This window comes from Cornus florida, unplaced genomic scaffold (assembly GCF_030987335.1).
Source record: "Cornus florida cultivar Cherokee Brave unplaced genomic scaffold, ASM3098733v1 CherokeeBrave_3.0.0_Hap2_Chr07, whole genome shotgun sequence".
Taxonomy (NCBI): domain Eukaryota; kingdom Viridiplantae; phylum Streptophyta; class Magnoliopsida; order Cornales; family Cornaceae; genus Cornus; species Cornus florida.
In genome coordinates this window covers 50,311,849-50,329,016 of record NW_026775577.1, presented here as the reverse complement: position 1 = coordinate 50,329,016, position 17,168 = coordinate 50,311,849, and the positions used below count along the sequence as shown (strand labels likewise).

The following is a 17,168-nucleotide window of genomic DNA, read 5'->3' as shown; positions in this document are numbered from 1 at the left end:
GAGAAATGATGTCTTAGAAACACTTTGCTCCCTTACTCGGAGTTGATGATATCCAGAATGCAAATCAATCTTAGAGAAATAAGTGACTCCCCTCAACTGATCTACATTGATCTTGGGCAAAGGATACTTATTACGAATAGTAACCTTGTTCAACTCCCCGTATTCTATACACAAGCGAAGTGAACCATCCTTCTTCTTTAAAAATAGAACTGGCACTCCCCATGGTGAAGTACTCCTACAAATGAAACCCTAACTGAGTAGTTGCTGAATCTAGTTTTTTAGCTCTCTCATCTCCATCAGTGCCATCCTGTATGGTGCCTTAGCAATAGGTGTAGTGCTTGGAGTTAAGTCAATAATAAAGTCTATCTCTCGACTCGGTGAAAACCCTGGAATATCTTGGAATACATCTTGAAACTCCTGTATGACTGGTATACTATCTAGTGGTACAATACTCTCCTCCTCAGACTCTTCCTCAACGTAGAACAAGTATGTGTCAGAAAACTTGTTAAAATGTGGCGTAGTGATAACATACATATCCTGGCTAGTATAGCTAAAAGAATTAAATTGTCGTGGAAATTAAACTGAGTATGGTAGTGTAATAACCAATCCATCTCGAGTATCACATTATAAGAATACATGTCCAAAACCAATAGATTGGCTAGAAATCTGAGTCTTTTAATATCTATAACCATATACCCACAAATCTAATGCAAAATGGTACCAACACCTAAAGATGTAGCTATACTATGAGGCGTCTCGCATAATTGCGTCACCATCCCAATCAAACCAATAAAAGAACGAAATATAAAAGAATGTGTAGCGTCCATATCAAATAAAACACGACCAAATCTATCATGAATTAGAAACATACCCTCAATAGCCTGAAGAGACTGAACATCCTATGGCATGGCATTGTACAACCTACCAGAATGCAATTGATGCGATGCCTGCCCCTGTGGTGGCAGTAGTGTTGGTAAAGCCAAGAATTTCCGTCCTTGAATGCGTGGAATCTATGGAGCAGTTAAAGGTAATGGTAGTCTTTATCCCTGCTGCACAGGATGTCCCTGTCTAGACTTGGGACATTATTTTTCAACATGCCCAAGCTCTCCATAATCATAGCAATGACCCTTGAAAGGACCAAACAGCCTCTTCTATTGATTGCCCTGTGGCTGACCCTGTCCAGACTGTGGTGCCCCATTCTACCGTTTCTGAATAGGAACCCCATCTCTCTACATATCTGAGTTACACTTGTGCTTCTTCCAAGGCTATTGTCCCTGGAATTTGCCATTATCAATGTGCCTGTTACTATTGCCATGGACCCTCTCAATTGTCTGATTAGCAGAGTCTTTGTCACCTTGCTTCTCACCCCTGGACTGTTTATACTCTCTCCTAGTTTGATAATGTTATAAAGCTATGTCAACTACCTGAGAATAAGTAATGTAAGCTAGACTGCCCATGATAACCTACATAATGGGCCAGATCAACCCATTAACAAAGCAAGTGCGCTTCTTTTCTTCAGCGTCCACTTCCTCTAGAGCGAATAAAGATAGGATGGTAAACTGTTGCCCATACTCTGCAACGATCTTGTCCCCCTGCTATAAATCAAGGAACTCTCTCTTCTTGGCTGCTCTGACCGCATATGTAAAATACTTGTCATCGAAGCGAGCCTGGAACTAAACATATGTTAATGAAGTCGTCTTCTCTGTAATGGTAACTGATTCCCACCACTAAAGATCATCTCCAACAAGTTTGAAGGTAGCAAGCATCTACTTCTGAACCTACGTGCACTCAACCATGCGAAGATAACACTTCATGTCCTTCTTCCCCTGATAAGCTATCTTCACATCAATAGAGCCTGAGAACTTTGGTGGGCCCCCCTTTGTGAAGGAATTCCTGGCCTTCTCCTAAGTGTTAGGCTGAACAACTAGTAGAGGTATAGGTGCCTGCTGAGCCTGTGGCTATTATGAATTGCATTCGTTATTCCTATAGCTACTGCCTGAGCAATAATGGCAGCTATTTAAGTAGGATACTCTGGATCCCTGCCCTGATGGTTATCATGATCTTGAGGTTCCTGGTCATGCTGTTCATCCTCCTCCTCTTCAAACAAAGGCAACTGCTACTCCTCTGCAGCCTGCTGATGTCATAGGAATTTCCAATGCCTACGCTCCACCCTCTTTTGTTGCCTTGCTTTTCGAATTTGTTTCCTTCCCTATCTTCTTCCAACGTTAACCATTCTATCAATATAGAAAGATGGATATTAAGAAATAATTCAATGGACCATAAATGAATACAATGAACCCTAAAACTTAGGCTCTAAACAAAAAAATACGCAACACAAGATTCTTATAACGAAAGAACTCTAGAGACACTTGAACCTGGAGTGCTTTGATATCAACTGTGATACCCCTTGATTTCAAAGCCACGGGTTGATCAAGTTTGAGCCTAAAACCAAGGGATATCTAAACAATTAAGTAATAACCGAACACAGAATACAAATTGATAAATAAAGAATAAATAAAAGCTGAAAGGAAAACTAAAATATTAATTAAATAATTAAATCCTCAATAAATAAAATCCTTTAATTAATAAACTTCTCTGATACCAATAATCCTCTGAAAAATAACTTAAGAATCCATACAATGTGGACCCCTAATAAAAATCCCAACTGAAATAATAAACAACTACTAAGTCTGATAAATAAAAGAATAATCTGAAGAATGATCCAGTAGAGTGAATATAAACAATTTATGATCTGCACGAACAACTCTAAGACTAGTATTTTCGAGGACCTGAAAAATAAATAGTGGGTAAAATCCACAAACAAGTTCCCTCTACTAGAACCCGATTAGTGATCCGATAATCAATACATCCATAGCCAAACTCATGTTATATCTACATAGTCGATATATACATATATACATGTTAATACTCTCATTAGCAATAGGGCAGTATCAACCGTGCAGTAGGCATCATGCAAAACACACACAAGGTGGTCATGAATATTGTAACGACCCGAACCTGTGGGTCCGAACAGTTAACCCTGTCCTTAACCAAACCCAAGATTAACTAAGGGTGATACCGTCTTTTCCTATATCAAATACATGATACATGAGTCAGTCCAGGACCAAAGGTACACTAAAGACACAACTTAACAACAAGGATCAAGTGGGCAAATCAAAAGGGAAGGGTCAGCCGGATGATGGCCCTTTGTCGGCCTGCTGAAACAGCAGGGTCGGTCAGTTGGTGGAGATAATCAGCCAACCGAAACGACTTCTCAAATCACATGCTCTTGGGAATTTACTAAAAATTTCCATCAGTCGACTGATGGCAAGGTTCGGTTGGCCGAACCGGGGTTTCGGTCGGCAGATAGTGAAATTTAGCCTGCAAAAACAATGGCCCTTCTGGCTCAACTCTCTAGAATGCAACAAAATGCACTGTCAGCCAGCTGATGATCCTTGTCAGCCAGTCAACAAGCCCTAGAATACTGCTATGTGCAGCCTCAAACATCTAAAATATTAAATTCCTTATAAGCCAACTTATGAGGAAACCTGAACACAAGCAAATGTGAATTCAAGGCAACAGAACATGACATTATATAGTTGAAAGGTATCTATAATTGGTCAGAATATAACTTCATTTCCATTCATCATGAAATAATTACATAGTCTTACTTTACTTGAAAATGCCATCAAGTGTTATAGTTGCAATACATGACTATGGTTCACAAAATGAATACACTTTTCTATGGATTGAGACTTTACAAAAGAATGGATCCAAATATGCAATAGATGACAAAAAATGGATTTTTAGTCCTCCTTAGCCTTGTGAAGGGTCTGCGTCTACTACTTCATTTCCGAGCCCTAAAAAATGTTAAATATAAGGGGTGAGCAAAATTTGCTTAGTAGGTGGTACCTAAGACATACCACTTGTGACCCCATGAATCCAAACAATGAATAAGAATAGAGGATAGGCATGCTATACCGAGAAAGATTACAACATCAATTCCAAATTCGAAACAAATAATGTTGTGCCAAGAAATGCGATGCCATGTATGTCGCTCCCCATTTTCAAGATCATTTCCGTTCTCCACTTTACAAATCGTTAACATAACCTGCCCTTAGGTGATTCATCCGCGACACGAGAGAAGGATTGGTTACTATCCCTGACCCTTGGTAACCCCGCGGCGTCATTTAGGGCCTAGATAGCTCAACCACGCTAGGGTGATTTCCCTAGTTCCCTCTAGGTTATATTAACACCACGGCCCTTTGGTAACCCCTCGGTGATCGAGTTTTTCACAAAACCACTTTAATGATAACTTTACCCCAAAAATCCATTTTTCGTTCACTTTAAATCACTTTGCCCTTTTTCATGCCCAATGTTATGCATGTATGTCACATTCCTTTCCAATACTATGAAAATGAAGGAATTTATACTACACAAATTAACATGCTTTCTTATAACAATTTCCAACAAGTTAATAAACACCATAGGCATGAAAAATTAACACTTAGGCATGTTTTTCACATAATTCAACTAATACACGTAATCATAGATTTCATATACAACAATTACATCATTTTCAATGCAATCAACTCAAAATAAACATGCTTGACAACAAATATTAAAAGAAATTCACAAAGGAACAAGAAATTGGGAATTAGAAATGCCTACCTTAAGAAATGCAAAAACCCCTAATTTTGTGCCCTAGATTTCAAAGTTTCAAAGTGCACCAAACAAAAAATTGCTCTGATCAAATCGTAGATCTCAATGCGCTCTTTAATTTCCCGCAAACGGCACCCAAAATATTCAAATGGTGAGGAGAAGTCAAAGACTAAAGCTTTGAAGTAAAAAGGAGAAAGAAAAAGAAAATAAGAGTGAGGGAGAGACAGATTTCGTAGAAAGGGAGAATTGTGAGGCCATATGTGGCCTCTTTGGACTTAAAAGAGGTGGTGGGTCCAACCACCAAAAATATTTTCTTTTTTCTTTTAATTTCAACCACAAATATATATATATATATATATATATATATATATATGCACATATTAAATCGCAACCACATAAAACACTTTAAATAAAATGCATGAGATGCCAATGGACCCAACTAAAATCCCCGTACGCAATAATTCCAGTAGCAGGTCTCACACGGGACCGTCTGGCCCGAAAAATGAAAAAATGCAAAAATGACTACCCTTACATTTTAAAGAGTCTTGAACTCAATGAAATGCCCCAACCAACTCCCAGACACGCTCGGCATACTCCACAGTGTCTAGTACGCAAAATGAAAAAAGACAAAAATGCCCTTGCAATAACAAAAATCCCAGAAAATGGAAAATGGTGAAAAATCACAATTATTACAATCTCCCTAACTTAAAAGGATTTCATCCATGAAATCAAGCCATACCTAAGGGAGAAAACAACTCTGGGTACTTGGAGCGAACCTCCTGTTCAAGCTCCCAAGTAGCCTCCTCAATTCCGTGGTGCCTCCAAAGAACCTTCACTAACGGTATCGTTTTGTCACTTCACACTTTCTGTCGTGTGTCAAGGATCTGAGCTAGTCCCTATTCATAGGAGACATCCTCATCAATGTCCATATCAACCCAATCTAAAACGTGAGATGGACCCAGTTCATACTTCTGTAGCATCGATACATGAAAGACATTGTGAACTCTATCCATCTGTGTTGGCAATGCAAGTCTGTACGCAACTTCTCCTACGCAGTTCAAAATCTCAAAAAGTCTAATGAATTATGGCAATAACTTGTCACTCTTCCCAAACCTCATCAAACCCTCCGTGGAGAAACCCGTAGAAAGACGTAGTCTCCCACCTCAAAGGATAACGGCCATCTTCGCTTATCTACATAGCTCTTCTGTCGACTCTGAACTGTGAGCAACCTCTGTCCGATCAGCTCTCGAGTATAATGTCGGGTCAAGCGGCTGTTTTGTCTACCTCAGTCCAACAAACTACAGATCTACAAGGTCTACCATACAACGCCTCAAATAGAGCCATCTCAATGCTCCCCTGATAACTGTTATTGTAGATAAAATCAATAAGTGGTAGGTGATCTTCCTAACTACCACCCAAATCAAGTACACAAGCCCGAAGCATATCTTCCAAGATCTGGATGGTGCGTTCCGACTGCCCGTCCGTCTGTGGATGGAATGTCGTACTAAGGTGCAACAATGAACCTAATGTTGTCCAAAGTCCTTCCCAAAACCTTAAAGTAAACTTGGCATCCCTATCTGAGACAATAGCCACTGGAACTCCATGTAACTTGATAATCTCTTTCACATAAAGCACACCAAGTGCTTCTGTATCATCTGTCGCCTTAATAGGCAAGAAGTGAGCCGTTTTGGTCAATTGGTCAATGATGACCCATACAACCTTATTTTTACGCTATGACCTAGGAAGACCTGTCATAAAATCCATAGTAATCTGCTCCCATTTCCACTGCACTACAAGCAATGGTTGTAACAAACTGGCTGGTCTTTGATGCTCAGCCTTCACCTGTTGACAAGTAAGGCACCTAGCCACAAACTATGTAACATCCTTCTTCATTCTATTCCACCAATACTGACGCCTCAAATTGTGATACATTTTGGTACCACCTGAATGAACTACAAAACAAGAAGTGTGAAACTCCAATAGAACGTCCTCACGACAACCTGTGGAAACCGCCAACAAACCCTTGAACCGTAGATCTCCATTTGCATGCAAGGTCCAATCTTTCACTATCTCACCACTCGAGATCAAAGTGTAAATGGCACCCAAGTTTGGATCTTATCTCAATGACTCAATCACTCATCCGATAAGAGTAGGCTAAGCCACAAGACTAAACAAGAATGCCGACTTACTACCAACATCGTCATCAAAACACTGCAATCCCATCTTTACCAGATCCTCAAGCATCTTCCATTTCTGAATGGCTAAACTAGCCAAAGCCCTACGAGATTTCCAGCTTAAGGTATCTGCTACCACATTTGCCTTGCCCAGCTGATACTATAAGTCAAAATTGTAATCTTCCAAGAATTTAACCCATTGCCTCTATCTGTTGTTCAAGTCCTTTTGGGAGAAAAGGTACTTAAGACTGTTGTGATCCGAGAATACCTCGAATCTCTCACTATACAAGTAATGCCTCCAACACTTCAGGGCAAACACAACTGCCACTAACTGCAAGTCATGAGTAGGGTAGTTATACTCATGAGTCTTTAACTATCGAGACCCATAAGCCACTACTCTACCATTCTGCATTAGCACACACCCCAATCCATCACGTGAAGCATCTTAATAAATCACATAACCCAAGCCACGCTCAGATATCACTAACACTGGAGTCATAGTCAACCTTGTCTTCAACTCTTGAAAGGATGACTCACAAGCCTTATTCCACGCAAATTTGATTCCTTTTCGGGTCAATTTGGTCATAGGCACTGCCAAACGAGAAAAATCCTTCACAAATCTTCGATAGTACCCCTCTAGGCCAAGAAAACTACGGATCTTAAATACATTTTTGGGTTACTCCCAATTCAAATCTGTTTCAATCTTTAATGGGTCAACTGACACTCCACCTTCCGAAACAATGTGCCCCAAAAATTTCACCTCTTATTGCCAAAACTCACACTTCTCATATTTGGTATACAAGCAGTGCTCTCACAAAATCTGTAGCACAATACTCAAATGGATCTCGTGCTCCTCCTGAGTCCGTGAATACACAAGAATGTCATCCACGAAAACTACCATAAACTGGTCCATAGAATCGTGAAAGACATGGTTTATTAAGTCCATGAATGCCGTTGGTGCATTAGTCTGACCAAAAGGCATAACAAGGAACTCATAATGTTCATACCGTGTACGGAACGTTGTTTTCGGGATATCTTCATCCTTAACCCCCAATTGATAGTTGCCTAATCCCAAGTCAATCTTCAAAAAACAAATGGCTCCCCTCAACTGATCAAACAAATCATCTATCCTTGGTAAAGGATACTTGTTCTTGATGGTGGTATGATTCAACTTCCGATAATCAATGCACAACCTTAAAAAACCATCTTTCTTCTTAGCAAACAAGACCAGTACGCCCCACGGTGACACACTCGGTCAGCTGAAACATTTCATCCTCAAATCATTGAGCTGCTTCTTCAGTTCTTCCAATTCTATCGGTACCATACAATACGGTGCCATAAAAATTAATGTGGTACCAGACATCAAATTAATAGGAAACTCCACCTCTCAATGTGGAGGCAACTCCATCAAATCTTCTAGAAACACATCCAAAATGTCATGAACAATCGCCGAATAACCCCTTTCCACAACATCATCTTCTTCAGCTAAAAGACTAGCTAAAAAGTAATCACCACGATCTTTTCTACGAATTCCATAAAATGATAAAGTATGGGAATCACTCTGATCTTTAATGAAAAAGAAAAAATCCCCCTTGGGAGTGCAAACTGTGACTCTTCCTCTGAAACAATCAATCGTAATATGAAATGAAGTTAACCAATCCATCCCGAGAATGACATCAAAGCTAATCATCTTTAGGAGGATGAGATCAAACACAAATGTCCATCCAGCTATCACGATGGAGCAATCCCTTATAATTCGACTCAAGAACACTGAAACCCCAACTCGCATATGAACACACAATGGCCGATCCATAAAACTGACCTCTAACCCCGATGCAAGTGCAAATGATGATGATATGAAGGAGTGAGATGCACCAGAGTTAAAGAGAATGCGAGTCCAAGAACTAAACACTGGAAAGATACCTCAGAGAACTGATGGTCCAGAAGATGCATCAGCCTGTGCAAGTGCAAAGACACGTCCCTTTGGTGCCTGTGCTTGAGAACTGCCAAGCTGTACACCTGACTATTGCACTGACATAGTAGGAGCATCTGTCCTAACTGGTTGTGAACCCTGAGAAGATATGGTAGGCTGTGGTGACAAAGGTGGCCTAAAACCTGACTGAGCCGTAGTTGAATGTGACGGCCTTTGCTGTGACCCTCTACCACTACCGATGCCTGCTCCCCAATTAGGATAATCTCGAATCATATAGCCACACCAATAACAAGCTCTCGATGCCAAAGAAATTGAAGACGATTTCATAAGACAATTGGACTTGTAATGTCTAGGCTGCTGACACTGGTAACATACAACCCCACTCTTGTCTGACCCAATTGGCATAGGAGTAGTAGGAGCGGATCGTGCCGACTACTGCCCCTGAAATTGAGATGAACTACCCCAGTTCCTCTTCCATGAAGGTCCCTATGAAGATGATCTGACATTCCTCTTTTGTTTCCATTATTCCCTTCCTACATTTCTGTCTTTGGCTTCCACCTTTAACATCAACACTCTTTCCACTGCCTCCAAGTATACCTTGAAGTACTGTGCCGTTATCAATGGCCTCATTTGATAGGGAAGGCCAGAGACAAACTTTCGAGTCTTGTCAGCCTCATTTCTCACTAACTCAAGAGTAAAGCGAGAAAGAGAGGTGAACTTGTTTTCATACTTCGTCACTGATATGTTGCCTTGAATGAGATCATCAAACTACTTCTTTAGTTTCCACCTCTTAGTAACCGTAAAATATTTCTCATAGAATAGCTCTTTAAACATATCCCAACTCATATCCTCAACCTTGTGCTGATTAGTGATAGACTTTCACCAAATCTTGGCATCTTTAGAAAACTTGGAAGTAGCCAAGATGAATTTAAGATGATCGTCCGTCAAGTGGTTTTCCACTTGGTCCATGTAGTCGTTCGCTACCATTGGGTCTGCACCACCCTCAAACATCATTAGCATCAACTTTGAAAACCCAGTAATCAACTTAAGTCATTTCTGAGCTGCCGTCTCCTCTACTTGAACTATCGATTATGGTACCGCTTGTGAAAGAGAAGCAATTGTTGCCCACAAAAGTGTTTTTCAACAAATGGTTCAGTGCAAGTTCCGCCGAACCTTCACCCACTTCAACGAGTGTCACAACATCATCCCTTCTAGTAGGAACACCTCTAGGGGTAATCAAGTCCCTCAGAAGTGTATCCTCATCAACTTGCTCTGCTGGATTGGAGCTAGAGCTTTCTCCAACATCACCCCTTGTCAGCCTAGAGCCAACACCCCTCGGTTCCTTTCGCGGTGGCATCGTGCTATAAAATGAGAAAATGGTTCAATAACGATAACACTAAGGTCCAACAATGGACGACTCAACACAAATGATGCCACACAAACACTTAACATCCATAACTATGCAATAAAAACATTAACATAAACACATAGACACATATGCAAGTACGCAATTAAGTATGCTCCTCCAAATAATAAAACACGTAGCAAATAATCACATAAACAATGCAAATGACTTCCCATGCAACCCTATGTAGGCCTCTACCCGTCATCCTAATGGTTTTCGAACCATGGCTCTGATACCAATTCTGTAACGACCCGAACCAGTGGGTCCGAACAGTTAACCGGGTCCTTAACCAAACCCGAGGTCAACTAAGGGTGACACCATCTTTTCCTATGTCAAATACATGATACATGAGTCATACTAGGACCAAAAGTACACTAAAGACACAACCTAACAATAAGGGTCAAGTGTGCAAATCAAAAGGGACCTTCGTCGGCCGGTTGAAATTGTAGGGTCGATTGGTTGGTGGAGATGATCAACCAGCCGAAACGACTTCTCAAATTACATGCTCTAGGGACTTTACTAAAAATGTCCATCGGTCGGCTAATGGCAAGGTTCGGTCTGCCGAACTTGAGGTTTCGGTCGGCTGACGGTAAAATTCAACCGGCCGAAACAATGGCCCTCCTGGCTCAACTCTCTAGAATGCAACAAAATGCACTGTCAGCCGGCTGATGATCCTTGTCAATCGGCCGATAGGCCCTGGAATGCTACTATGTGCAACCTCAAACATCTAAAATATTAAATTCCTTGTAAGCCAACTTATGAGGAAACCTGATACACAAACAAGTCCGAATTTATGGCAATAGAACATGACATTATACAATTGAAAGGTATCTATAATTGGTCAGAATATAACTTCATTTCCTATTCATCATGAAATAATTACATAGTCTCACTTTACTTCAAAATACCATCAAGTTTTATAGTTACAATACATGACTATGGTTCACAAATTGTCTACACATTTTTATGGATTGAGACTTTGCAAAATAATGGATCCAAATATGTAAAAGATGACAAATTCTTTTTTGAGCCCTGAAAAATATTAAATATAAGGGGTGAGCAAAATTTGCTCAGTAGGTGGTACCTAAAACACACCTCTTATGACCTCGTGAATCCAAACAATGAATAGGAATAGATGATATGGGTCATGCTATACCGGGAAAGAATACAACATCAATTCCAAATTCGAAACAAATAATGTCGTGCCATGAAATGCGATGCTATGTATGTCGCTTTCCATTTTCAAGATCATTTCCATTCTCCACTTTACAAACCGTTAACATAACCCATCCCTCGGTGACTTCTCTACGACACGAGATAAGGATTGGCTACTGTCCCTGACCCTTGCTAACCCCGTGATGCCATAGGGCCCAGACATCCCAACCACGCTAGGGAGATTTCCCTAGTTCCCTCTAGGTTATATTAATGCCACGGCCCTTTGGTAACCTCTTGGCGACCGGGTTTTTCACAAAACCACTTTAATCAAAACTTTACCCCAAAAATCCCTTTTTTCATTCACTTCAAATCACTTTGCCCTTTTTCATGCCCATTGCTATACATGTATGTCACATACCTTTCCAATATTATGAAAATGAAGGAATTTATACTACACAAATTAACATGCTTTCTTATAACAATTTCCAATAAGTTAATAAACACCATAGGCATGAAAAATTCACACTTAAGCATGTTTTTCACACAATTCAATTAATTCACATAATCATAGATTTCATATACAACAATTACATCATTTTCAAGGCAATCAACTCAAATTAAACATACTTGACAACAAATATTGAAGGAAAATTCACAAAGGAACAAGAAATTGGGAATTAGAAACCCCTATCTCAAGAAATGCAAAAACCCCCAATTTTGTGCCCTAGATTTCAAATTTTCAAAGTGCACCAAACGAAGAATTGCTCCGATCAAATTATAGATCTTGACATGCTCTTTAATTTGCCGTAAATGGCACCCAAAGTTTCCAAATGGTGAAGGAGAAATCAAGGACTGAAGGTTTAAAGTAAAAAAGGAGAAAGAAAAAGAAAATAAGAGTGAGGGAGAGAGAGATTTCGTAGAGAGAGAGAATTGTGTGGCCATATGTGGCCTCTTTGGTCTTAAAAAAGGTGGTGGGTCCCACATCCAAAAATATTTCTTTTCTCTTTTAATTTCAACCACAAATATATATATATATATATATATATATATATGCACATATTAAATCACAACCACATAAAACACTTTAAATAAAATGCATGAGATGCCAATGGACACGACTAAAATCTCCGTACGCAACAATTCTGGTTGCAGGTTCCACATGGGACCGTCCGGCCCGAAAACAGAAAAATGCAAAAATGATAACCCTTACATTTCAAAGAGTTCTGAACTCAATGAAATGCCCCAACCAACTCCAGGCATGCCCGGCACACTCCACGGTATCCGGTATGCAAAACAAAAAAAGATAAAAATGCCCTTGCAACAACAGAAAATTCCAAAAAATGAAAAATGGTGAAAAATCATAATTATTACAAATACCATCATCTACCAGGATACACACATCTCATATTCCAGCTACCCATCCAAATCTGGCAATAAACGCCTTATCTAACCAAAGATCCTAAAACCTCAAGCTCGTATCATGGCTCACATACATATATTCAACATCAATAAATAAATGCCATATCTAATAACGACACAAGTAGAGTATCATGACTTACTAGCCAGCCCACCTACACATCACTCAATACCATATCTAATAATAGTATAAAATATCAAAGATCTTGACTTATTAACCATTTCAATGATCACATCACAAACAAGAATAAATTTCATCATATCAACAGCACAATAATTATAGTCAATTATAATTCCAATGAAGAACAATAGATATGATAGAAGCATGATTAATATCTTAATAATCTTTTATTCATAACTAATAATGTTAAGACAAATAATTATTGTCATGTATCATGCTAGTAATTCATATAAGTAAATCAACAACAATGATTAAAATAATATAATCAACAATCAAATTTAATTACACAAATTAAATATCAAGAAAGATTATATCATATTTCTTTAATTAATTTAATCATTCATAAGTAAATCAACAACAATGATTAAAATAATATAATCAACAGTCATATTTAATTACACAAATTAAATATTAAGAAAGATTAAATCATAGTATTTATTTAATTAATTTAATCATTTCCATCGAATATCAAAATATGAAGATCTACCACCAAAATATATATTTTAGACCCATATTACTGTTCTCAATACTCATAAACATGTTCGGGATTAATTATACTTAAAACGGAGTCATTTAAAACAATTTAAACAAAAACAACCCCTAGAGCTTGAGCACTGCACGTCGGACAGCTTTGTACTTTGTGCTTCAGCACAACCCTTTGTGCTCGAGCATAAAGTCGCTGGGCAGAATTCGTAGGTCCGTTCTTAGCCTGTAAATTCCCGATTTGGATCCTAAAACTTGCCTTCTAAGTCTCATATGATCATCAATAATTTATATAACGAATATACATCAGATCTAACAATTTAAAACAAGATTTATGCATCAAATCAAAGAATATTTATCAAGTTGAAGAACAATACAAATAAACACCAAATCCGTCAATTAAAATTCATGCATATCAATTTATTGATCCATTTAATTTTTGATTTAATTCCTAATGCCTAGCATGTGATGGAGAAATCATAGATTCAAATGAGAAGAAGTAGAATAAGAAATTGCCATATAATTTTTGGATTAAAAATCAACTATATGAATTCTCTGGTTTTCTTTTCTAGATCCGACAACCTCCAAGCTATTCCAGTCACTTTCTTCTTTCTCTTCACTCTCTCTCTCATTTTCTCTCTAGATCTATGCCTCTTTTGCAACTCACGTATATGTAAAAACTCTCTTCTTCTGACTACTACATCTATATATACTAACACCCAAATCTTAACCTAAGTCTAATTAGAAATAAAAATTAAAAATAATATAATAATAATAATAATACAAACAATATGTATATATATATATACACACACACACACACACATCATAACATATATATATATATATATATATATATATATATGCACTCATGGGTTATAATCCTTACCCATCTAAGTTTTCTATTCAAGTAGTGCATGAAACCCTTTTAGTTGGTCCATTATTACTATCCAAATTCATCCCTTTAAACAAAATACAATAAAACAAATAAAATATTTAAACCTAACAATTAATTACAAATAAATACACACAATTAAACAAGCAATTACACATACAATTAAATCACATAATTCACATTTAAACAATTTAAATCAATTAAGCACATAAAAACATAGCCACATAATAAAATAAAATGCTAATAAAATAAATCCAAATAAATTCTTTTAATCTTTAATAAATAGATAAATTTAACATTATTAAATTAGATACCAATAGAATATATATCTATAAATTTATATAATATTATTATTAAGGAACTCCTCAATTTGATATTAAAATTTTTAAATATAATATAAAATTACAAAAATTTTTATTTATAGAATATATACCTTGTGTATCAATATATATCTATATATATATATATATATATATATATATAGTAATGATCTCTTGCTCCCTATAGAGCAAGAAAATTCATCCGCACTTTCTATAGTAACCATTAGATCTAATCTAACGGTCATTATAGAAATGTACGTCCATCATTTCATTTTAATACAAAACCATTGTTACTATTTTTAGTTTCTAAATTTAATATTATCCATTTACTAGTACCACTAATTACAATAATAAAATGTAATTACCACAAAAAATTTGAAACCTCTTCACCTCTAAAAACCAAGTCTCCCTCAAAAAAAAAAAAAAAAGGGATTATTAAGATGGAATGTGATGTTTTGGTTAGGTTGGGAACTTTGTAAAAGATCCACAACCAAAAAAATTTCATTCCTTATTTACTTAATGCACTTGCACTTTCTTTGGGTTTAATTTATGCAATTCCCTATATAGCTTTTACATTTCCTGCAATTTAAATTATATTCACTTTACTTTTAAACAATCTCCGTAGAATCACACTTCTTTTTCAGTGCAATTTTTTTTTTTTTTTTTTTCCTTTGGAAGTCCGTAAATTGAACTTTCAAAAATGAGTAGGATTTGCCAATGCCTTCCTAGCCCAGTTGCTGGTTGCGCCCCATTTTAATTAATGGGAGTTCTGCTTTGAGTTTTGACGCCTCTAACTTTTAATCTAACAATATTGTTTTGAAAAAAAATAAAAATAAATTAAAAAGTAGTTAGAATTCTCTCTCCTTTGTGAGCCAATTTCAGAAGCCTAGTTTATTTTATTAGTTGCATTATCAATTGCTAATTTTACAGGTTTAGAGAGATCTCCAAGTTTGAACAACTTAGAGAATCTTGATTTGAGTTATAATCTCTTCAACAATGACATCTGGTCATTTCTGCAAAGACTTCCATCACTCAAGACACTGTATATGATAAACTTGAATGTAACCGTTCAAAGTAGAGGTACGTCTACTAATTTTAGAATTTGCAGTTCTCATGACTGAGGAGATTCAATGGTGATGAGTGAAAACTCAGAGAATGCCCTTCATTACAGTATTGCCCTTAGTTTAAAACATTATATATGGATTTAAATTTCTGTCATTCCTGTGCATCTTCTTACGCTCCATGCATGTTTACAGACTTGCACAACCTCACGAATGTGGAAAACTTGTTCTTGGATTATGCTACTCTTAGCAATGACTTCCTTCCAAGCATTCAAGTGATGACTTCTCTTAAAGTCCTGTCACTACAACGTTGTGGATTGACCGGCACCTTACCTTCTACAGGTAAACATAGAATAAAAATGCATTAGACCCCATATGTGGGCTTGCTTGATTTTTAATTCTGAATAGAAAACTATTTTCAAATAATTATAAAAGACAATTCTCTGTAACTGAGAGTTTTCAGAAAATAGAACCAAACAAAGTTTTTTGTAAAGTTTTCTCTTTTCAATTTTATGAAAACGTAAAATTGTTATCAAAGTTACAAACCAAGCAAACTCTATCTTTCTCATTCACTTTCTCTCGCGCGTGCACACACATCGGTCTATAAGTTCTTTTTATGTTGCGAATATAAAAATGTTTATTATGCCAATTAAATTAATTCCAATGTTTGGGGCTGTGTGAACTAAAGAATCTTCAGGAGCTTGACCTGTATGATAATAAAATGGAGGGTGACTTGCCTCAATGCATGGAAAACATGACATCCCTTCGATTCTTGGATCTCTCTTTCAATCAATTTACTAGGAATATTGCATCCTCTCCACTTGTTCATTTTACCTCTCTTGAATACCTTGCCCTGTCAAACAACAATTTCAAAATTCCGATCTCCTTCGGATCATTTTTCAACCACTCAAAATTGAAGGTCATTGACAGCCTGAACAACGAAATTGTTGGTCGAAACAGAGTTTGATCAGACCTTGGTTGGTGGTCCAAGTTTTCAACTAATTGGCATCCATTTATCTGATCGTGAATTTGGCAATGTCGACAAGACTAGTAGTACTGGAGCCTTTCCTAACTTCCTGTACTACCAAAAGGACCTCCAAAAAGTAGAGCTCTCTCGAGTGAACTTTAAGGGGACGTTTCCAAATTGGTTGTTGGATAACAACACAAGATTGGTGACACTTCTGCTACCAAATAATTCTTTCACCGGACCATTTCAGTTGCCACTCCTTCCCAAGACAGGGCTTCTAGCATTGGACATATCCAAAAATCACTTCTATGGCAACATTCCAGAAAACATTGCTATGGCTTTTCCGGGTTTAGAATTCTTGAACATGTCTCTAAATGACTTTGGAGGTACCATTGCCTCCTCATTAGGTGATATGTCCTCTCTGCGTGTTCTGGTCTTATCAAATAATCAACTCTCGGTGAAATACCGGACCACTTGGCAATGGGTTGCTTCTTCTTGATTTATTTGAAACTATCA

The 17,168-nt window shown here is 37.4% G+C and overlaps 1 protein-coding gene across 1 annotated transcript; it reads left to right on the top strand.

Annotated features, from left to right (window-relative positions):
• The first annotated feature begins 10,967 nt into the window (after positions 1-10,967).
• Positions 10,968-17,151, top strand: LOC132266204 (receptor-like protein 1). The gene is made up of 4 exons (XM_059767057.1): positions 10,968-11,001; positions 15,555-15,704; positions 15,881-16,027; positions 16,646-17,151. The coding sequence occupies exons 1-4, from the start codon at positions 10,968-10,970 to the stop codon at positions 17,149-17,151; spliced, it is 837 nt and encodes a 278-aa protein (XP_059623040.1).
• The last annotated feature ends 17 nt before the right edge of the window (positions 17,152-17,168 follow it).